The sequence below is a fragment of the Zeus faber genome (assembly GCF_960531495.2).
Source record: "Zeus faber genome assembly, chromosome: 17".
Classification (NCBI taxonomy): domain Eukaryota; kingdom Metazoa; phylum Chordata; class Actinopteri; order Zeiformes; family Zeidae; genus Zeus; species Zeus faber.
The window spans coordinates 9471802-9495712 of record NC_137204.1 but is presented as its reverse complement, the minus strand read 5'-3'; the positions used below and the strand labels follow the sequence as shown (position 1 = coordinate 9495712).

General features: G+C 43.2%; 2 protein-coding genes across 2 annotated transcripts in view; both read left to right on the top strand.

Annotated features, from left to right (window-relative positions):
- Nucleotides 1-1380: 1380 nt before the first annotated feature.
- sec14l7 (SEC14-like lipid binding 7) lies at nt 1381-14357 on the top strand (the record flags this gene model as incomplete). Its single annotated transcript, XM_080018351.1, has 12 exons — nt 1381-1434; nt 1757-1832; nt 7246-7289; nt 7402-7464; nt 7555-7743; nt 7932-8027; nt 8142-8202; nt 8332-8415; nt 8496-8602; nt 12666-12805; nt 13968-14125; nt 14215-14357. The coding sequence occupies 12 exons, from the start codon at nt 1381-1383 to the stop codon at nt 14355-14357; spliced, it is 1215 nt and encodes a 404-aa protein (XP_079874477.1).
- A 1788-nt stretch (nt 14358-16145) lies between these two features.
- LOC307243635 (metal transporter CNNM4-like) overlaps nt 16146-23911 on the top strand; it is a gene marked incomplete at its 5' end in the record, with an annotated part of 37304 nt that continues 29538 nt past the window's right edge. Inside the window, 4 exons of the mRNA XM_080018508.1 lie at nt 16146-17583; nt 19400-19543; nt 19650-19784; nt 19939-20108. Coding sequence (XP_079874634.1) covers nt 16146-17583; nt 19400-19543; nt 19650-19784; nt 19939-20108 — 1887 coding nt within the window. The remainder of the gene's footprint in view (nt 17584-19399; nt 19544-19649; nt 19785-19938; nt 20109-23911) is intronic.

The window sequence follows — 23911 nt, the reverse complement described above, 5'->3', positions numbered from 1 at the left end:
AAAAATACCCATCACGACTGCAAAGAGTTTGAGGTATTCTCTTACACTCAATAAGACATTTGGAAGACTGGACTATATGTGCCAATCATATTTTTTCCATGTGCTTATGCTTTAGATGTGTTAGGTACCTTATTTATATGTAGCATTGTAATAAAATGAATTAAAGTAAAATTGTCTGCAATATAATGTAGCCCTATAGTTCTCATACGTATCCCAACACTGTCACCTCTCAGTGATTGCAATTCACCCCTCAATAAGCACATTAGTGGCACATTATCTCAATGAGACAAAGTAAAAAACCAACGAAAGTTAAAAATAACAAAACACAAATTAAAATGTGCAAACTCCAAAGGCCGTGCAAGACAAGTAGGAAGAAATAAAAAAAGAGGTAAAAATATATAGCAAAATATATGCAATATTATATAGCAAAATATATGCAATGTTATATGTTGCCTACAGTACATGTTGCATGTACAGGATGCAGTATGTCCAGTGTCCAACAGGGAATAATGATGTGCCGTGTGCAATGGAGAAATGAATTCTCCGCAGTAATACTTTGTATATCTTCATTGTATCTTCACCACATTCTTGACCCATGGGATTCTTGTGTTATCACGAAAAATACAAAAGCAGGTGGGAGGCATGTATACACACATGCAAGTGCTTACTACATCCTCAGTTGCACAGTGGCAAGAAGGTCCCGGGTTCGATTCCCGCCTGGGGCGCTGTTGGCACCGTGCTCCGGCGGGTTGTCTCCCAAATAGGAGCCTTTCTGTGTGGAGTTTGCATGTTCCCCCCCGTGCTCACATGGGGCTTCCTCCACCTCACGTCAGTAAGGACCCCCACCAAAAACATGCACACCATCACCATCGTCTGACCAGCGATGGACACTCATCGCCAGGTCCCCGGGCGCGTCCGCGTATGCTGCCCACTGCTCCTGGCTTGCAGTGGGCAGCTTGTCCTTCCTCCCCCCCCTCGGGAGGAAGGACAAGCCAGGATGGGTCAAACGCAGAGGCCTCATTTCACGGACCACCACCCAAAAAGCATGTGCGTGTGTGTGTGTGTGGTGTGTTGCTTGACAATTAAAGCTTCTTCTTCTTCTCCGACTAGGTGGATGTAGGATTATGTGCAAAGAACATAACGAATACTACTGCTCGACCTACTAATCCAAAGGGGGAGAGGTGGCCGCAGGTATTTAACGCCTTTGTTGTCGCAGCTGCTGTGTTTACCTGTGGGGGGGGGGGGACCAGGGGTCGGACACGTTGGGGGCGCGGCTGGATCGAGGGGGGGGGGGGGGGGGGGCGTGCTTTTGACCGTGTAATATAAAGGGGCTGGAAGCTCATTCACGCAAGTCCATGCTGCGCGTAACGGGCCGGCGACATGAGCGGACGGGTGGGCGACCTGAGCCCCGAGCAGGCAGAGACATTAACAGAGGTCAGTGAGCAGAGGTGCTTATTATTCGGAATACTCGCGTCGGTGGTTGTCATTCATGTTGCACACATCCCCGACGGGCTGGTGTGTCCCAAAGCCTTTTCAATGCGACGTTGACGCGGTTACGGCTGACTTTGCCAAACGGTAGAGTGTAGGACCGGGCTAAATACGCTAACCGTACATCCCTATAGCCTTGAAATGTTACGAACAAATACAATAACCCCAAAAAAAATAATAATAATGATTAAAAAGAAAAAGAAAAAAAAAGAACGGCAGAGGTCGGTGCTTGACTTGACGGTCCGTGTTGTCTGGCTGCTGTTTCCAGTTTCGGAAGAGAGTTGAGAACCTGCTCCCTGACCTTCCCGCTCACCACGACCACTACCTGCTCCGCTGGCTCCGAGGTGAGAGGACACACGCACGCACACACACGCACACACACACACACACACACGCACGCACACGCACACGCACGCACACACACACGCACACACACACGTGAGTTAGATGAGGGCAAAACAGCCATGCGTTGATCCTCGGAGCTACACTGCAGAAAATGGGGGATTGTATCTTAAAAAAAAACAAACCGTTTTAAAAATTGCTTCTACTTGAAAAACCTGTATATGTTGTTTACCAATTATTATTTTTTTTTTTTAATGATGTTTAATCTATTCTTCTTCTTTCAAGTGTAATGCGAATGCCCATTCTGTTATTGTGTTTCTTACGAGCAGCCTTATAGCATACTCTATTCAACATACTCACTGCTGATCACGGAGGAATCGGACAATTTAAAGTGAAACCAATCACAACAGCAACAATAAACAGCTACAACAACTTTCAAGAGCCAGCCCCACCCGGGGGGGGGGGGTCACCGCCCGTCCCGTGTCTCACCCCACGATGAAACTCAAGCTGCAGTTTCTGTCACAGGAACCAGAACAGGTTTAGCTCCGCGCTGGCCCTCGGAGCATGCGGCGGTCGGGCGCTCAGGCACAGGCTGTTCCCCGCCGCCAGTCGGCTTAGAGCCGGGGGTGGCTGTTTGAAAGTGAATCGGCGGTATCTCCTCCTCAAAGATCATCATTTCTTATCAGTCAACTTGATTAAACGAAAAACAAAAACAAAAACAAAAAAAAAAAACCCGCAGAGGTGAAGCGTTGTGCTTCATAGGTATATCAGCGTTCCAATGGGGATGATCGTTTTGATGACATTATCGAAAGAGGGCAAACACTTAAAAGTTGTGATTAAACAATGGACGCAAAATAAGAATGTTATTCATTGTCTTAAAACAAGTGTTGCCTTTTCAGTTTGAGTCGATATAATGTGTCAACTATGAATTCATGTAATTAATGATAAATGATGTGACATGGATTCACAGTATAACGATAGATGCAGTAATCTGTGCTGAATAGCCTCAATTGTTAGTTAGTCTTTGCTGTGTCAGCGATCCATTTAATCAATAATAGTCAATTTCAATCTCTAAAATGATTCATCTCTTTGTGTAGATTATGTCAATTCTGTCGCTCAGCAAAGTGTTATTTTATTTGATGAATGAACCAACCCAAGATAATCGTCATCGTACTGATTATGCTTTCAGGCCACTACTACTCCCATAGTCTTTCTGTTGGCCTGTTGTCGAGTTTAAAATATAACACAGTCTTTCTACGCTCCGAATTTGTGAACGCAAGGTGAAAATAACGAAAAAGAAAAGGAAAGAATGAGAGGGGTAATGTAGGGGGGGGGGGGGGGTTGTTTTCCTGACGCAGCAGAGAGAGCAGATCGTCCTGAGGTGACGTCCTGCCACGCTCCTCTCTCAGCCCGGCTCAGGGTTTTGTTTTGATCACTTCAAGCCTGTCACTCGGACGTCGCTGGAGGTTTTATGATATTGGAGGCACCAACTGATTGGGATTAGACAAGGTCAATGTAGACGTGTGAGAGGAAGAGTTCATTGTATCTTGTGATGTCCAACGCTGACCGGAGGGGCGGTGCCGTCTTTTAGTTTAACTATCTAATCTTACTAACTATATATAATCCAACTATCTTTTTATCTGTAAAGGAAGGAATCTGTCAGTATGTACTGTATGTTGTATGTCTATCCATATGTATGTCCTTTGATTATCTTGACAACCATTGATCCAAATTACTCCGCACTTGGCGGGTGTATTGCTGGGGACCCAAGGACGTACAGTGTCGAATTTCGGTGCAATTTTGACACACGACACGTGTTACAATAACAAATAGCAAGCCAATGGGGGGGCGCAGCTTTAGGGCTCTGCGACTGAGTCACAAACAGGGTCTTTCTACGGCGTATGGCTTTAACCGGCAGTTTCATCTGCCTTTGTGGCACAAGGGGCTGAATCATTGCGATTTCGTTAAACTGCTATTAAAATTTCTTCGGAAGTCTTACATTTGGAACGGGCACGCACTAGTTTGTGAAATTCCAAGTACGAGTACGTAGTGCCGGTTCTAAACACAGTTCAACCAAATGTCAATTCAGTTCTGTGTCCTGGGTGCCCGTTCAAAATGGACCAGTTGAACAAAATGTAAGGATAACTTTGCAATAAAATCTCAATGGTTGTCAAGATATTAATAAGTAATAATAAGAAGAAGGACAGACGGACAGAGATTCCTAGAATTATAGATAAGAGAAAAAAACACAACACAACACAACGAGAAGCCCTGCAGAATTATATGCACTCAACTAGGACTTTCCGCACACCACTGGGTCTGTACAAAAAAGGGTTCAAAGTGTGAGTATATGAAATCCTGACCATCTACGAGTCAAACCAGATTCACTCTTGTTTCTGGAACATCCTGGGCTTGAACCTGTTTATGTATAATGCAGTGGCAAATAGTTCAAGGAACAGTGGATCGATAGAGGCCCCACTTAGTTCAATATTTGCTCTAGCTCTAAACCAAGGACATTATCTTTGCCTCACCGAAGCGGGTCAGGTATTTAATGTTACTATCATGAAGTCTTCTTTAGCTCGATGTATATGTATGTGACAAATAACCTCTTGAACTTGAACTCTTTATGTTTTGGAATGAGTAAAAATACAAAAATGCCTCATAAGTCAAACCTAAATAAATCGGAGACCCCCCCCAATTTATAAGCGCGATACATTACTATTACTATTTATTAGCGGTGGGTGGAATTTTTGTCTGGGTTGGTTCAATTCATTCATTACATTAGCCATGGATTTAGTTAAAATATATATATATTAACTCGTGTGAATTTATAAAGTAATATTTGACTGTTAGGTAAGATATGGTTCAAATCGTCCAGGGCCTCACGACCCTCCCTGAGATCTCTGGCAGCCGCCTCAGGGGTTATTGCACTCCACATGAGGAACCGATGCTCTGTGGGGTTCTTATGTCCTATTTACATCAGTCACTCAACCTCTGTGAATATTTTAGAGTAAGTTTAGAAGTTAAGTTTCTGAGTGACAAATCACTCAGTACAACGAGTCGTTCGTTTGATTCTTGCGTGCCTCATGCGTTGGACGCTTTGTGACGTCATCATGCAATGTGCTATAAATGTGCAGGGTATGGTTCTGAAAGTCCATTCGCAAAGTGTGCGTGGTGCAGACGCTCTGTAGTGGTTAGAGATTACAAACTAGGCGTGTGTGTGTGTGTGTGTGTGTGTGTGTGTGTGTGTGTGTGTGTGTGTGTGTGTGTGTGTGTGTGTGTGTGTGTGTATGTGTGTGTGTACGTACCTTCATACCTGGTAAATGTCTGCGGGGCTGTTCGATTGATATTTCATCTCTTTGGTCTTTTTGTAAATTAAGATATTGTATTCTGATATAACCCTGTGTTAGATGTGGCATTGTGTTCCTCCTTGCTTTGCTGGATTCATGACAGCAGTAAGATAGAAAATCGGCGAGTCCACGATGAGTTCATATTCCCGGAACGAATCGGAAAAATAGTTTCCTGGCAATTGTAAATAATCACGTAAAAACGTAAACCTTTTTCTGGTGTCATCCACTCGTAAAGCCTCGGAGAAGTTGGCCACGAAAAAACATGAATCGACAGGAACTCGTGACCACGCTGAGTCGAGTCCACCACAACTGTGGGAATGAGTGATGCGTTCATGTGCCAGGAACACGTCGGAAAACTAGAAGCTGTGACATTGTAATTAGTCACAGAGGGACTCCGACGCTTTTCCCATTTCATGGAACCGTAACCTATCTGACATTTTATCCAAGGAAAGAAGTCACCACTAAAAAAAAATCATATACAAGCAGCTTCCTACAGTTAACCTCATGAAATACATACATAGAACACAATGTTTATAAACACTGTTTTATTTGACAATTTAATACAAGTTGTAAATTGTTCCTTTTCCCTTTTTTGGGGGGAATTGCTGAAGATGCCATTTTTAATAATACAGTTATTACATGTCTTGTGATCTTTATAAATACTGTGATAGTTTGTTTGATTGTTTTGTGCAGATGTTTTGGACAACTGTTTAGTAAAACAATTATCTTACCTGCCTTGTCATCTCTTCTCCGAAATACCCAATGCACTCTGTTTTGTAAATAAAAAAGAGTTTGACTTAAATATGTTCAGGTGGTCTAAGACTTACAGTTAAAAAATTGGAAATATTTGTAATTAGTGTTGATATGATACAATATGTTTCATCAAACTTCAATAACTTCCAAAAGCTATAATGTACAATGAATTTACAATTTCGTCCATCACGCCAAATTCAGGCGAAGATCAAGCTGAATCCGTGTAGTTTCATGTATCAATAGGGGAAATCTTCATAAACCTCCAAAATGTAATGTGTCACTTACACGACTAAAATGGACCCTGTGTATTGCTGCCTGCAGCTATATATATATATATTTTTTTTTGCAATGATTGCAATTTATTTTGGAATGGCAAGTACCATATACATATAATATAGATGTATATTTGCACTTAAAAGTGAAAAGAGAATTTCATTTGAAGTTTGAACTGAACATTTCCATGTAAGTTATATGTTGTGTCTTACTACTGTAAAACTCAGGGAGAGTTTCAGGTTGAATTTTATTGAAACTTGGTGATGGTCCCATGTTCTATTTTATTAGAACGCAGGGACGGTTTCATGTTCTATTATTGTTCCATAGTGAATAAGAAACAATAGTAATGACACATTATCAAAATCAGCAATCTCACTATTGTGGTAATTGAAAATTGCAGCAGTAGTCAATATGTGCAGCCGTCCAATCACGTGAGCGTGATCAGATCACATGATGTATTAGTCATTGAGGTACAGCAGACATACCCAATGAGACCAAATGGTGAGAACATTTGATTTCTCCAATCACGGATACGAGCTCAAAAAGATCGGACCACAGTGTAATATTTATTTAACAGTCAATGTTTTATTATGAACATACAACTGAATGACAATCGGCATCGGCCAAAATCAGAATCAGGTCGGACTTTAAAAAATCTGAATCGCCCAAGAAAATGGCAATCAAGGCATCTCTAGTTGGTAAAGATGTTTGGTAACTTTAGGAGATGATGCATTTCAAGGCTTATAACAGAATGAGATGAATATGTGTACAAATAGTTAGCCATAGTAGCTTGCATACAATGTGATTATCCTCGTTACGAGGCGGCTTCGGGGTGAATAACTGATGGCGTCATTTAGCTGCAGTAACTCAAACACCACGGAGACTCCCTGTTACACTATTGTGGTACTCCAAATATTTTCCCAAGATTGGCAGGTTTGCTTAATGCAAGTGAGCAAGCTTTTATAATGTCTGTAAAGTTAGAACATTGTGCGATGATTATCTTTATTCCATGATGTTTTACTCTGTTCTGTTTTTCCAGCTCGTAGCTTTAATGTTCAGAAAGCCGAAGAAATGATCAGAAAGGTATGTGTGCTATTTACTTTTTGGTGCATGATTACAACTAGATGATATTTGCGCAATCCGCAATCCGTCATAATCTCAGTGACCGGTCTCTTTCTTCTGCTCCTCCGTTCAGCACGTGGAGTTCAGGAGACAGATGAAAGTAGACACCATCATATCTGACTGGAAACCTCCCGAGGTAATAACTCCTGTTTTAGGCCACGTTTAAATGCAAGACTTCTCAAATCTCCCACATTCTCTCGGCTTTAACCCATCACGTTCCCGTCAGGTGATTGAGAAGTATTTTTCGGGCGGGCTGTGCGGGTACGACCAAGAAGGAAGTCCTGTCTGGTACGACGTCCTCGGCCCCCTGGACCCCAAAGGCCTGCTGCTGTCAGCGTCCAAACAGGACTTCTTACGGACCAAGATCATGCACACGGAAATTCTTCGAAGGGAGTGCCAGAGACAGTCCGAGAAGGTGGGACTAATATTTATATATATTACAACCATATTCCAAGTTTTACCCATGTGTTCGGTTTGATGATATCTCCCTGCTTATTTAGACTGCACTCTCTTCTTAGTATTTTATTTCTTATCTCCTTTCATATACAGTTTTCCAATTTTTCATTTTCTTAATTCTGCTCTTTGGCATTGATCCCATTTCAGCTGGGGAAAAACATTGAGTCCATTACTCTGATTTATGACTGTGAAGGGCTGGGGCTGAAACACTTGTGGAAGCCTGCAGTGGATGCCTATGGAGAGGTGGGTGAAAGATTCTTATAGCAACCATAATGTAGAGCAATCCACCATTACTGTGTATGCTCTAGCATAATGTAGGAAACGTAAGTAACCTCAAATGCATTCAATCTCTGGTAGATTCTTACAATGTTTGAGGAGAACAATCCAGAAGGGCTGAAAAAGCTGTTTATAATCAAAGGTAATTTACCCTTTATGTTTCTGTCTATACTGTGTTTGATCCCTAAAATTCTATGTATGGGTTTGTTATTTAAGTTTCCCTTTTGTTTCTGTGGTTTTTATGTCTCTAATGTTGCCGTCTTTGTCTTAGCCCCGAAGATTTTTCCTATGGCTTTTAACCTAATCAAACACTTCCTGTGTGAGGAAACAAGGCAGAAAATTATCATTTTGGGAGGTAAGACAACTTTCTCTCTTTCCGCCAAGGTCTTCCTTTTCCAGCGTTGTGATATTTTCCGTCCTATCTCCTTTCAAAAGGTAACTGGAAAGAAGTGTTACTCAAACATATTGATAAAGAGCAACTTCCTGTGGTGTACGGTGGCACTCTGACCGACCCGGACGGAGACCCCCAATGCAAAACCATGGTAAGAAGACAGTGAGCAGGGTGAAGTGCTGCTTGAAGCATCATGTCATATTTTTTGATGGCAGCCATTCCAAACCTTAAGAATACCGCGGCCCAATCTGAAAATCTTCTGCAGTCCACCCAAAGGTATTCGGTCAATTACAATGCCCCACCAATGACGAGAACTAAGATACGATCCAGATCCAAAATAATAATAATGATTTTAATAAATGTATTTATAAAGCACATTTCTGTACAGAGATTGCAGCTCAAAGTTCTGTACATAACATATCAAGTAAAAACGGGATAGATAGACAATGGATAGATAGGAAGCCTGATGGGTTTATCTCAAGGGTGCTGTATCTAACCAGGAATTGATTCAGTTGTCAAAAAAATGTTTTCTCAAGGATTTTACTTAAAAAGGCGATGTTTGATATGGGCCGGAAATAACTGAGATCAGAGCTGTCTAAATGTTTTTGTTTTTTCATTGTTGGTCTCACAATGCCAAATGGCAAAAAAGAGGTGGTGGGGAATTTGCCAATTTGTCTACATTAAACATTTTTATCTGTAATTAACTTGACCTGGAGATTGGTAAACAAATACTGGGTATCTTTTATTGAAAGAACGTAGCAAACTCGCAAGACCTAGATGTAGAACCGGACACAATGTCAGGATCAGCAGTCGGCGTCGGATTTATTAATCGATCATTTGTTGAAAAAATGAACGTTAGGTTTATTATTGTTTTCAGAAATGAGTCTAGAGAAGTGTGCTTGTCTAACCATCCTCATTGGGCTGTTGTAAGTAGCAAGTTGCTCTCTAAGGATCTCAGTGAATTGGTAGTTTGTCCTTTCTTCATCTACGTTCTGCTATGCTTCCTTTTAAGCGCTTCGTTTTCTTCCGTTTTCCACAGAATGTCCCTTTTCGCTGTCACCTTACTCATTTTTAGAGGGGCTACATTTTTCAAGGGTGGCTCTCAGACAAATGTTTTAATTGTTTACCAAATTGTCGGGATCAGAATGCAAATCAGGCTGGTGAGGGATAGAAGTAACCAACTCTCTGAACTTGTTGATTGCAAGGGTATTTAGGAGTCTCTCTTGACAATGTGTTTCTCACTTTTAAGTTCTACAGGGAGTAGTACGTTGAAAAACATACAATAATGATCTGACACAGCTAGATCTAGAATAGATGAGACTAAAATATTTAACCTTTTAGAGATCACCAAATCCAAAGCATGGCCTTTGTTGTGAGTTGGTCCAGTAATGTACCGAGTAAAATCGAGTGAGTGCAATAGATTTAAAAAATGCATAGCCTTGGAGTCTGAGATATCATCTACATGTAAGTTGAAATCGCCAACTCATTGTCATGACAGACAGTACATCTGCAATTTCTGGGAGAGAAGCTGCACACTGCTTCGGTGGACTTTATACACCGATCAGCCACAACATTTTAACCACCTGCCTAATATTGTGTAGGTCCCCCTTGTGCCGCCAAAACAGGCATGCATAGTTGGAGGCAGTTTTGGGAGAGCCTATTAATGGCTATGACAGGTGGGGGGAGCTATTTCAGGGGACAGTATTAGAATGGCAGCAATAGAGAGTGTGAAGTGAAATGGCATGTGGAGTTGTGTGCAAACAGTCATGCACGTGAGCTCATGAAGATGCCGTGTGAAATGTTGGCGGAGAGCATACGTGAAGCCATTGAGTTCGGGTGCAGACCATTGCGTTTCAGAAAAGGCAAAGCACTCCCAGAAAAGATTCAGATAAATTGTCAATAAAAGCAAAGTTTTGTGTCTCACATTGCATTTGGAGCCAAGAGTTTAGGCTAAGAATGCTACTAAAATGCTCAATCCCCGCATCCCAGTGTGGGGATAGGACCGGATATAAAAATATAATTCCCACTGATCTTTAAAAATCAGAAAGATCCATCAAGTCATGTTTAAGTAGCTCAGATTGTTACTGGGGGATATCATTAGTACCAACGTGTATGAAGACTTTTAACCGTGAGATTAATAAAGGAAGGAAGGAAGGAAGGAAGGAAACAAACAAACAAACAAACAAACAAACAAACAAACAAACAAACAAACATCAAATCTGCGACTTTGGTGCCTGGATAACATAGTCGTTGCCAACCTCGACTTAATGTCCTTGATAATAGAGTCACCGATGATGAGTGTTGGAGGTGGCGAGGGTTGCAACCAAGGTTCCCGTGGTGGAGATGGACCCGGGAGCTTTCCAGAGCCTTAGCCTCGTGAACAGGAGGTAGAGCTAGCAGCTCGGAGCGACCAGTGGGCAACGCCGGGCTAGGGGCCACTGGGTGCCTTTTGAAGTTGGCTGTGGTGTATAAAAGAAAAGTAGTAAAATGCTTGCAATGAGAAGAATGTATTGTTATAATACCAGTGTTGTTTTGGGCAATATTTAATCTGTTATCACCTGAAGACAGCGCTAAGGTACTGGAAGTGAGGTGCAGACAGGAAGCTGCGCAGGGGACAGGCGTGTGTTGAACCAGCTTTGGAAGAAAGGAGCCGTCGGAAGTTTGTTAACTGGTCTGTCTGTTGTTTTTCACCGGGGATATACAGTATTTATTCCCACATTAGTCTGTGGTAGACAACAGTGGGGAAAGTTGGGTTTGGCCAGCCAAAGAGGGGAACTCCTGCAAGTGAAAGATATTAAATCTGTTCTCCAGTAGAATGTGTTTTGGCGGAGATGGACGAGAGAGGCGCTTTCCACTATGCTTTCCCCTAGAGGCACCGAACTGGGGCACCGCTTGGCTAGGAGTTGAGCTAGCCGAACCTTTAAGTCCAGCGCCCAGGACATGGAGCGGTAGAATTAAATGGAAGCTATAGCACAGTGCTATACAGCTATCCAGCAGTGGCGACGGTTGCAGCGCCCAGGGCTTGCAGTGGAGGAACAGTTTGTTATCCTTTATCTGGTGAAGCGTTGATATTCTTTCATCTAATTTGGTGATTTTCTGGTCCCGGTGGCGACAGCCCCCACAGGCAGTTCCTTTCAGCAGTTCTCTCTCAAATATAAAATCAATAAAGATTTTCAAGCTTTCCAGATAAATCCAGTTTGTCAGGCAATGAACTTCACCAGGCCCATTTTGTTCAGGAATAGGCCTCAGTCAACACACAGAGAGGCAAGCCAGGATTCAGGGAATCGGTCAAAAATCGAAAAATCTAAAACTCATTCACAGTCTTTAATCCTTTAAAAATGATTTATAACGTGTAACAGAAGATATGACTTTATATTAGCGATGTTAATAATTAACCGCCTAACCGTTAATCAACAATAAGAATTTTCACCGTTTAGTATTATTTGTTAAACAGTTTAAAAAATATTATAAAAAAAAAAAAAGGACTAATAAAAATTGTCAATTTCTTAGGTACAACTCATGGGGCAACACGTGCAACTAGGGCTGTGACGATAATCGCATTACTGTGGCTTGCGGTGAAACACATCAGGGAAATACACTCTTTTTCTCAGGATAAAACACATCCAAGTTGTGCTTTTGGATAAACTCGCTCTTCACTTTTTTATTCAAAGTTTATTAATATTACACATGTCACGTGTCAGACACTGCTTGTCCTTGGCTCCCCAGCAATAATGCGGTTGTCAAGATAATCGAAGGACGGACAGACAGTCAGTCAGACAGACAGACAGACAGGGATACCTTCCTTTATACTTCGATTAAATTTCTAGGGCTGTACCCGACTCATCATTTTGTCAGTCGAATCAGATTCGGCTGTTCAATGGGAATATTCCACTATTCAATTTGGGTGCACAGAGGAATGGGGCACGAGTTCCTCTATGCCCCGTTCCTCCAAATAAATAAACTGAAAACACAAGTCCAATAAAAAAAAGACCACAATTATTATTTTTTCGGGGTCAGTGCCTTAATATTTTAATCTTGTCTGATAACAGTTAATGATCAATTAACAAGGGTCGGCTATCGATCAGAAAAAAAATCTAAATTAGTATCCCTGCTTGATAATAATTTAAAGTACACAAGAAGTAAGATAACAGTGCTTCCCACACTTTGGGAAGCACTGTTTTATGGGATCTATTTTTGTGCTTTTATAATTGCAGATCAACTATGGCGGTTTGGTACCAAGATCATATTACGTTCAAGACTCTGTGAAAGTCCAGTACGACGCCAGTGTTACCATCAGCCGTGGCTCCATGTTTCAGCTGGAGTATGACATCCCCAGCGCCGGCAGTCTTCTAAGGTAACGACGAACACTGTCCACGGCATTAGGGTCAGAGACGGTGGATTTGATTAGACCAAACCTATAACTTATGCCTTACTCTTACTTACTCAGGCCGCTAAGCCTAAAACGAAACTCCTTTTTCACAGCGGACACAAAATATCTTTCTGTGAAAAGAGGCATGTAGTTGCACCCATGTTTTGGATGGAGATAATAATAATAATAATACATTGATAGATAGATCATAGAGAGAAGATAGAAAAGTTGGAAATATACACTCAACCCCAAAAAGTAACAATAAAAATAAACCTGACAGCCAACAATAAATCTAAAAACAAAAAATGTCAATATATACAGTATGTCAACATATAATAACCTAATGATAGAAACCTAAAAATGAGCCAAAGGCAGATACCGTACCTCCCTCCTCCCTACGGCAGACTTCTTTGGGTTGGCTGCACCTCAGGGATCCAAGCAGTGCGTCCACACGCTGCATATTTCTCTGAAAGGTGGCTGGGGCACCGAACAACCCTAACGGAGTGGACGCCGATATTCCAGTAGCCCTTGGTTAAATCCAGTGACGTGAAAAAAAGAGCCCAACCAAACCCATCGAGGAGTTTGTCGACCCGGGGCATCGGGTAGGCATCGAACTTTGACACCGCGTTCACCTTTCACTAGTCTACCGACCTATCGGGCTTACCCACCAGCACTCCTCTATCCTCTATCACGCCCATGTCCAGCATGGCCTCTAATTCCGCTCATGACTGGATGTCCAGTGATTCATAAAGTTCCCGAAGGGTGCGTGACATAAAGGAAGTGTTCTGGTCGGTCAGGATTTCCTTCGGGAATCCCAGACTTGGGAGACAACCTGAAACAGCCCCGGCAATTCGGCCGATTCGGGCAGCTGTGCGGCCGTGGGAAGGAAACCGTGCCGCCGTTTGCAGTCGCAGCTTAACCATGCCCCTTGGTCCGCCACAAGCCTCAAAAGAAATGATGAACAATAACAACAATTGGGAATATACAATAAACCTAGAAAACTGCAATCAAGATAAACAATGAACAATAAAAAAAAGGTCATATACGATGAACCTAATGGTAAACAACAACCAATAAACATCAACAATAAGCAGCTGCTCACCTACCATGGTCGTATTTACAGTGCTTGATCACGCTGCCCTCGCAGGTGGCAGTTTGCCAGCGACGGGGCGGACGTAGGCTTTGGCGTGAACCTGCGGGCCGGTCACAAAGCGGCCGACACGCAGCCGGTGCTGCCCAGCGAACGCTACAACGCTCACCTGGTGCCGGAGGACGGCTCCCTTATCTGTGCCCAGCCCGGAGTCTGTGAGTCCACCCATGTATATGGAGACGTCCCACTGATATTTTAGGCGTCATTGTCCGCTCAGAGGTGTTGACACCGTCCTCCTTTTCAGATGTGCTGTGCTTCGACAACAGCTACAGCCTCCTGCTATCCAAGAAGGTGAGCTACAGAGTGCAGGTGGTCCCGCCTACAGAGGACACACACCGGGGGCAAACAAGTTCAGGAGGCTCCAGTGACCCCTCGGGCATACGCTGACAGCCATCTTTTTGGGTCATGTCTTTTGATAACGGTGGTTAGATGGCACGACTCACTGAAGAGAAGGGAAAAGCTCTGGAAATCTGCCCATGAGAATGAAACTGAAAAATGAAATGCGTAGAATATTCTGAGCATTTAACAATCGAAACCATCCTGGCGTCGTAGCATTTTAATTTTGTGTTCGATATCAGTTCGAGTGTATGGCCGACACAGGAGTTATTGGCTTTAGAATTGAATGTTGTCATTGAAGAATTCCGATCTTTTAGTATGACTTTGCTTGTATGCTTACTGGACTAAGCTTCTGCCAAACCAGCAAACCAAGCCCAGAGATGAAAAAAAACTTTATTTGCAAAGTTTCTCCTCTATACGAGAAACACCACTATAATTGTTCAATGAAAATTGTAGATCTTGTGCAGAGTAATTACATTATCACAATTATAAGTTACTGTAATAATCTATGAGAAATGAATGAATGAATGAAATGAATGAAGACTGTCAATCATTATTTAATATTTTATTCAATAATTCAGAACTTGTTGAATAGATGGATGTAAGGTTGTTTTATATATGATATATGAAAGAAATAATCTTAAAAAAATAACGACCAAATAATTGATGGTTGGTTTATACAGGCTAACCTAATGAATAATAAAAGTGTAAATCTATGCAGTAAATTACTGCAAATGTGAATTTGTTAACAGGGGGGTATAGTGGCAGGTTGTCGCCTAACTCTTCCGGACCACAAGAGGGCATTGCAAGCAGCGTCTTTTTTCTTGTAAGTTATTTTATTATCATTTTTTTAAAGCAGCAATAAAATATTAAATCCCTCTCAGTGTTGTTGATGCGTGATTGTTTTGACTGGAATATCGCCGTCCTATAGCAAACAACCAAGTCACCCAATCGCAAAGTTCTAAAGTTCAAAAGATTTTATTTTGGTAGCTTGGGCACATGCTGGTTCAGTCGTGAATTTTAAAGGCGGACCGACGGACCAAGCAGGAGTCCAGCTGCTTAAACCTTACGTCGAGGAACCTACAGTGATTAAAGATGTGTCGACCCGGGTGACTTTCTGCCACGGCGTCCCACCCCGTGTGGACCACAACACGTCGCAAGATAAACCACCACAGAGGAAACGCTGACTCGACTGAAAGCTCTCCTCCTCCTCCTCCTCCTCTTCCTCCTCCTGCGTGTCCGTGGCTCAGCATCCCCTCTGGCCTGCATCCAGACGGGCGGCGCAGGGATGCGGAGTGGCGCAGGGAGGAGGAGGAGGAGGAGGAGGAGGCGTGCGCCGCCATGCGCCTTTACGTAACAGCTGGCTGCCGCTACAATTGGATAAGGAAGCAGCGGCCGCCACAGCATTAACTCTGCCGCAGTGCCCCAGGCTGTCAGCGAGGATGGGTTGGGTGGGGGTGGGGGTGGGGATCCCCATTATGACGTTGTGATTAAGACACATTTGGCCGAGTTGACACAGTATTTTACACGGAACGGGCCGCGTTTGCGATATACCTTCTAGGTCGGCTATTGCATCGGGGGTATCTTAAAAAAAACAACAACAACAACAACAACAACAATCCCGCGGGGCCGTATTGCACTTCATATCCAGGCCGACGACACCACACGCGTGGCGGATAGATGATCCATGTGTTGATTCCCGTGTCGCTTTGCGGTCCGTGTGTCCACCGCCTGTCTACCTGCCGCTGCCCGGTAGGCGGTCACCACAGAGGGAGGCAGAGCCGCGCGACATGAGTAAATGACGTCAGGTCCCAGGTCGCCGGAGAGAGCGAAACAAACATGGCGACAGAATGGAGCGGACAGCAAGGATACGTGCTAACTTTAATCGTGTTTCTGTGGAGCGCCGTCGGGGGGCGGACGGCGAGCGTCGGCGGCGGAGGCGGCGGCGGCGGCGGCGGCGGCGGAACCCACGTGCTGGGGATGCGGCTGGAGAGGAGCGACAAGCCGGCCACGACCACTGACGACGGTGTCATCCAGGTGACCGAGGAGAGCACGGTGCAGCTCCGCTTCTACGGGGTGCAGCTCCACCCAGGCACCTGGACGCAGATCCGCTTTACGGAGCTCGCGAACGACGAGGGAGGCGGCGGTGCAGGCGGTGCAGGCGGCGGCGATGCGGAGCCGTCGCCGAACAGGACTTGTGTGGATTTCACGAAGGACATCAGCATCGGGACGTTCATGAATGTCAGCGGGCGAGGGACGACCGGGGTTCTCACCATGAACGTCAAGCCGCTCCGCAAGAGCGAGCCGCGGAAGGAGTACGCCCTGTGCACCCTGAGCGCGGACGGGAGCAGGTGGGTGCTGATGGGGGACACCGACGGCAGGGTGACGGTGGTGGAGGAGAAGAAGTCCCTCCTGCCCATGTGGCTCCAGCTGATCCTCATCGCCTGCCTGCTGGTGCTGTCCGGCATGTTCAGCGGGCTGAACCTGGGCCTGATGGCGCTGGACCCCATGGAGCTCCGCATCGTCCAGAGCTGTGGCACGGACAAGGAGAAAAAGTACGCCCGGAAAATCGAGCCCATCCGCAGCAAAGGGAACTATCTGCTGTGCTCGCTGCTTCTGGGGAACGTGTTGGTCAACACCACCCTCACCATCCTCCTGGATGACCTTATCGGCTCTGGGCTGGGTGCGGTGGTGGCCTCGACCATCGGCATCGTTATTTTCGGCGAGATCGTGCCCCAGGCGCTGTGTTCTCGCCACGGGCTGGCGGTGGGGGCCAACACCATCATGGTCACCAAGTTCTTCATGTTCCTCACCTTCCCGGTGTCTTTCCCCGTCAGCAAGCTGCTGGACGTCCTCCTGGGCCAAGAGATCGGCACCGTGTACAACAGGGAGAAGCTGGTGGAGATGCTGAAAGTGACCGAACCCTACAACGACCTCGTCAAGGAGGAGATGAACATGATCCAGGGGGCCCTGGAGCTCCGGACCAAAACGGTGGAGGACGTGATGACGCCGCTGCTGAACTGCTTCATGATCCAGGCGGACGCGGTGCTGGACTTCAACACCATGTCGGAGATCATGGAGAGCGGGTACACTCGCATCCCCGTGTTTGACGACGAGAGGTCCAACATTGTGGATGTGCTCTATGTCAAGGACCTGGCGTTCGTGGACCCGGATGACTGCACCACCCTGAAGACCATCACCAAGTTCTACAACCACCCGGTGCACTTTGTGTTCCATGACACCAAGCTGGACGCCATGCTGGAGGAGTTCAAGAAAGGTTAGGGTCTGCTGACCCCTGGGCTTGGCTGCTGATGTGTGTGTGTGTGTGTGTGTGTCTGTCTGTGTGTCTGTCTGTCTGTCTGTATGTCTGTCTGTCTGTCTGTCTGTGGTAGTGTTACTTCCCTCCACCCCCAGGCTTAATATTGATTATTTTATTGACAAGTGGAACAAACCAGCCTTTATTTCCTCATGCAACAGGGAATTATAACAGTGTGGCACACCATGCAATATGCATTCTGAAACTGTACACCCCCATGGCCTCATATGTGTCTCAGTTTTATTTGTTGTTTATTTATTAGTAGTGTGCAAAATCACTTTGAAAAGATTTGTTTCAGTTGGACCGAACAACAAAAAGAAAAAATCCTATTCCTCATTATCTATCATTGATATTATTGGTAGCAGCAGTGGAATTAGATCCATTTAGATAGTCTCTGCCAGTGATCACGCTTACATGTAGTATTTAGAGCTCTTACTGCTAGGTGACACAAAGTGAGCCTGATGTTTTTCCAGTTTTGGCTTGTAATGACATTTAACCTGTGTTGTGTCGTGTCGGCCACTAATTCGACATTCAAATTGGATTTATTGACCGGAGTGCCTTGATTAGATGGGGAGATCATGGATTTACTGTAGCCCCCGTGGCAGAAAGTATCCACTCTGCAAAATGTGTTACGTGTTAGTGGTTCTTTTTCCGACGTGGTTATATAGGGTTTTGAAGAAATTAAACATTGTAATGATGCTAAACAATGTGCTAATTTATCCTTTAATGATGTCCTTGTCCAATTTCAATTAAGATATGATAAGATACACTATTAATTAATTAATTCATTTACTTTATTCATTTATTCAATTCTAATCAAGTTGATCGTATCTTATGTTCTCTTATCTTAATGAAACCGGACGACCGATTGTAATTATCATTAATGGTACGATTAAAACAGTCAAAACATCTTTGTTATGGCCAAAAATGTAGGCCTTTCCCAATATTTGTATTCTTCATCTTAACTAGGTTCTAATGAAGATCATTTAGTGCTGACTGAAATCATGGTAATTACAGGATAAGGATGTTGGATAAGGATGTTGCTTCTCCTATAATGAGAGGGTGTAGACACCTTCATCCCTGTTGGTGTACACTGTGTAGCTGAAAATCAACCTGACAGAATCAAAGGCGGCAGAACTCTGTTCCACATAGAGTTGTATTGAGACAAGTAAAAAATTGAATATTTACAAATACACATTTGCAGAGATAACTATTTTCTAAAAAGGTGGAGGTGGGGGTAATGGACATTACTTCGGCAGCCTCGATCCTGCACAGTGGCCTGCTGGTGTTCCTTTACTCTCATTTGCTAAAGTGGGAAGGTCACAACCAGCGTGGATCCATGCATTGGAAGGTCATCGTTTTGTTGGAGCCTAAGAACACCCGGGAAAGCCTAATAATAACCTAGAGCTTCGATTGCTTTTTCCTGATGTGAAACGCTCAGGCGCGACGTGGTTTGTCCTATTTTCTTTTGCCACCCCAGCTCTTGTCTTCTCTCTCTCCAGTTGTTTTCCACCCGTTTCGTTTCTTTTCTTTATCTCGTTTTGTCACTTCTGCTAAATACCTTTTCTCTCCAAAGCTTAGCGCTGTGTGTGTGTGTCTGGTCTATATTAAGGACTCGGGCTCCGTCTGTCCTGGCTCTCTGCAAATCCGGCCTGTGACAGAACCAGGAGCTCTGCAATATTAACCCCCGAGATATATACCGCCGCCTATGGTTTATGTAGCGGCTGAGTCGAGGCCAGGGGGTGACCTCCAGGTGACCTCTTTTGCCCCCCCACAGGTAAATCCCACCTGGCCATCGTCCAGAAGGTGAACAATGAGGGGGAGGGTGACCCCTTCTACGAGGTCCTGGGACTGGTCACCCTGGAGGACGTCATCGAGGAGATCATCAAATCCGAGATCCTGGACGAATCCGATCTCTACAGTTAGTCGACCGCTAATTGACATTGTTGTATTGGGGTTTTTTTTTTTTTACATGGTAAATGTTTCCTCGTTTCTCTGTGACGGTAGTTTCCCGTATGACTTTCTAGCCGACAACAGGAACAGGAAAAGGGTGGACCCCAATAAGAATAAGCGCGACTTCTCCGCCTTCAAGCACGAGAGCGATAGCAAAGTGAAGATATCGCCTCAGCTGATGTTGGCCGCGCACCGTTTTCTAGCCACAGGTAGGCACCAAGACCCGGGAGCAAACTATATATATATATATCATATATAAGATCATGTTGACTAGTCAAGACCTATCGTAGAGACATGACCTAGTGGCTGTACCTTGTATCCATTCCACTTCTCCTTCTGACTGAATGCCGTCCCTGCCCACAGAGGTGAGCCTCTTCAACCCCTTCCAGATCACGGAGAAGGTTCTGCTGAGGATCCTCAGGCACCCGGACGTCATCCAGGAGATCAAGTTCAACGAGAACGACAAGCGCTCGCCACAGCACTTTGTCTACCAGCGGGGAAAACCCGTGGACTACTTCATACTGATACTGCAGGTAGAGCCACGATTTGAGCATGGATTGATCTCTCTCCCTCTCTCTCTCTCTCTCTCTCTCTCTCTAAAACACACACACACACACACACATACACACACAGAAAATATCCCGTCTTGTTTGGTGTTTTTTGTCCGATTCAATGTCGTCGAGCTTTTAACCGTATTGCTAAACATATAGCTAACGGCAAGGACATTTTCATTCCCAAAGAAATTTTCCACGGGGACCATTGGGTGTCTTTCTCTACAGACGATTGGCATAAAAAAAAGCTTTCTATAAAAAAAGGAACAAAGAAAAAAGATATAGAAATAAAATAAAGCAATCTGTCAAAGAAATTATATAATTATATGAATCATTTGACAAAATAAACTAAATTAAATGTCATTATTAATAAAGTAAAATGAAATGAAATAAGAGTAGCCAAATGTACACAAATAGCCAACAAATAAGGACCAGCAAGGTTCATGACTTGTACGTTTGACCTCCTCTTCCTCTTGTTCATGTGCTTGGGATCGGCCAAAGGGCACCGTTAATCATCATGACATTCACCACCACACTGTGTCTCTCTTACGTAAGAGGGAGAAACAAGTCAAAGACAAATGTAAACGATGTCAAGCCAATGGAAGCGGAAGCCAAAACACAATATCCGCAGCGTAAAGACACCAGTAATGAAAAATAAAAGTGATAGTAATAGAGTAATAGTAATAATGATAAACATCATGTCAGTGATCAGACGGTAGCAGAATGTTGGTCAGTGGATTGGAGATACTGCACACCTCGTGTGTTAAGGGGAGGATAAGGATAAGGGGGAGGCTTAAGATAGCTTTCATGAAGCAGCACACAGTAAGGATAATCTCTCTATATATGTATGTGTATATATGATACAAGGCAAGGAGACGGTATATCTCTTAAATCACAATCAATCAGCTTTCGCCTTTCTTCCGGTGGTTCTGACCCGGCTTATACCTCCCCCACACGGTTCAGGACAGACGCACAGACGCCTCCTGGGCTCTGCGATTGGGGAGGGGATTATGCCCCGGGGGCCAGAGATCAGGCCGGCATCTTGAAAAGCTCAGCGTGTTTCCCCAGCGGTCAGTGCTTCAGGGCTCGAACGTCGGCGTGTTTAAGGACATTGTCGACGACAACACCCGAGGTGTGGATAAAGTCACCGCAGACACCCTGAGCACGTAACCCAAGCACAGCTGATCTAATTCCAACAGTGTATGTGTGTGTGTGTGTGGGTGTGTGTGTGTGTGTGTGTGTGTGTGTGTGTGTGTGTGTTTGTGTTTGTCTTATACCTCAGGGGCATGTTTAAACCACCCCATTTGTCAATTCTTTACAATTGACCAATGCAAACATTTTTTATTGGCGTTTGCTTATACCTGGTAATTTGTGCAAATATGAATATAATTGGGTGTTTTACACTTACTTTATTTATATATACTTATTATTATATTACTATTATTTGACAACATAATATCTGTGTGTGCGTGCGTGCGCGTGTGTGTGTCACATCTCATCTGGGTCATTGGGATGAGGTGTGTGGTCAATAATGGGTTTATTTTGGGGGCAAAGGAGACACTAGAACCCCAGAAAGTATACCTCAGATGTAATATTTATAAGACCCTGCAATTGGAGACCACGGCCCGTTGGTGCAACTTACTTAGAGTAGGTGACAAATAATATTTTAGACTCAAACACACATGATACATGCGTTTGAGGTAAAATTCACTGTTCAAAAGGTGACATTTGCAATAATAATACAGTTATGAGAATTAAAAAATAAAGAATTCTACATTGCAACAAAAAAATGGATGCAATAAATATGCAATAAATATTATACAATAAACCTCAAACTTAACTAGAAGATAAAAAAATATAAAATTACCCGAGTGATTAACTGTAAATATGAGCCTAAGAATTAGGTAATAATGAAAAGAGAAAACGATAAAATAAAACAATAAAATAAACAATAAAAAATAAACCTGAAGATAAGCAGTAAATCACAGGAACTGGGCAATATACAATAACCTAGCGATAAACAAAAAAAAAACAACTGAGAAATTAACAGTAAACAAGAAAATTTTAGCTATATTGAATAAAGCACAAAACTGAACAACAAACATATGTATGGACACCACTGTATTGGCAGTATATGTATATATTTAAATGTATACTAAATATCCACATACATACGTATATATATATATATATATATGTACAGTATATATGTATGTGAATATATATTTGTATGTATATATATATATATATATACAGTATACTGTATATTTGTGTGTATAAATATATACAGTGTAAATATATTATACAGTGTATATAACAATCCAAGTTCTGGTACTAACTATATATTCTCTTGTCTCTCTGTGTGTTTTAAGGGGCGAGTGGAGGTAGAAGCAGGAAGTGAAAACATGAAGTTTGAAACAGGACCGTTCTCCTTCTATGGAGTTATGGCTCTGACCGCGCCATCACTGGGTGAGACGGATAACTCACACACTTACACACACGGTGGTCACACACTTAACGAGTCAAAACCAGTAGAGAGCCAATCCTTTTGAGAGGTGGATGTTCAAGATGTCACAATGATGTTAAGTGGTGTTGATTTACATTTGAAGAAGCACTGCACACTAGAATGTGTTTTTTTTGCTGTAAACTGAAGTACATAATATAGTCTTAGTGTTTCCCAAACTGTGGGCCGTGGCCCCCAGGTGGGTCGTGAAGGTATTGCAGGTGGGCCGCGACAGGTTATTTACTATAAATAAATAAAAGGTTTTTAATTTTGTAATAAAGTTTGAAAATACCATTAAAATATTTATGATTAAATATTTAAATTTTTATGCTATTATGGTCAGTTTCAACACATTAATATAATCTCTTCTCTTAAGGTCCCCAAAACATGTTTTTGAGGCTTTTGCTGAAAATACTACTGAGATTATGCATTCTAGCCATTTTTAACATGCCTCTAAACGATCCTGTTCTCGACGGGCTGTTTCAGTGGGTGGAGCTTCCTTCCTGAGGACCCTAGTTCTGTGAACCAATGGGGTTTATAGCATTACTTCCGGGTTCTGTTGTATTAGTCTGTAAACTTTCACTGATTTCACATTATCGGTCCGCTAAAATCTGTTTCCGAACAAATTTGAGGTGAGAGATAAGTTGCTGAATCTTCACTCATATTAGATCTACAAGGCGCAATTTAAAAGTTTGTTCCGACTTTTGTTTCCGTGTTCCAAGCTTGTGGGAGACACAGCACCGGGACACAGGGATTTTTTGTTTCTTTCAATAAGTAAATGTTGGAAAATAAAAGAAAATAAGTAAACTAAATACATCTACATTGAAAACACTGTTTTAATTGCTTTTGTTTGGCAAAATGCACGGCAGATCGGATGGAGCAGACGACCGTGTAAAGAAATCCATGATGTGCTGATGTCAGCTCTTGCAAAGTAGAAACAACCTTTGAAAACGGAGCGTTCAGAGCGGTCTGAATGTGGCCTGAGTGTTTTGTTCACAGCGATTACTTTGTCATTGTTGAACTCATTATTTGACACTTTGGCCACGTCTAATATGAACATCAAACATTGTAGCATTATAGTGTGAAAACAGAATTGCTAAGTGTTTCTGATTCTGAGTTTGTGCGTGAGACAGCTATCATTACAAAGTGGAGATATCGTATGTTTTATGGAAACGTTTCCTTTAAAGCTATTTATTTTTTTACTGCTGGAGACAAGTGAAACACATCACTGTCATCGTCCAGTTTGTTAAGTGATTTCTTTTTATTTCTTTTCGAGTCATTT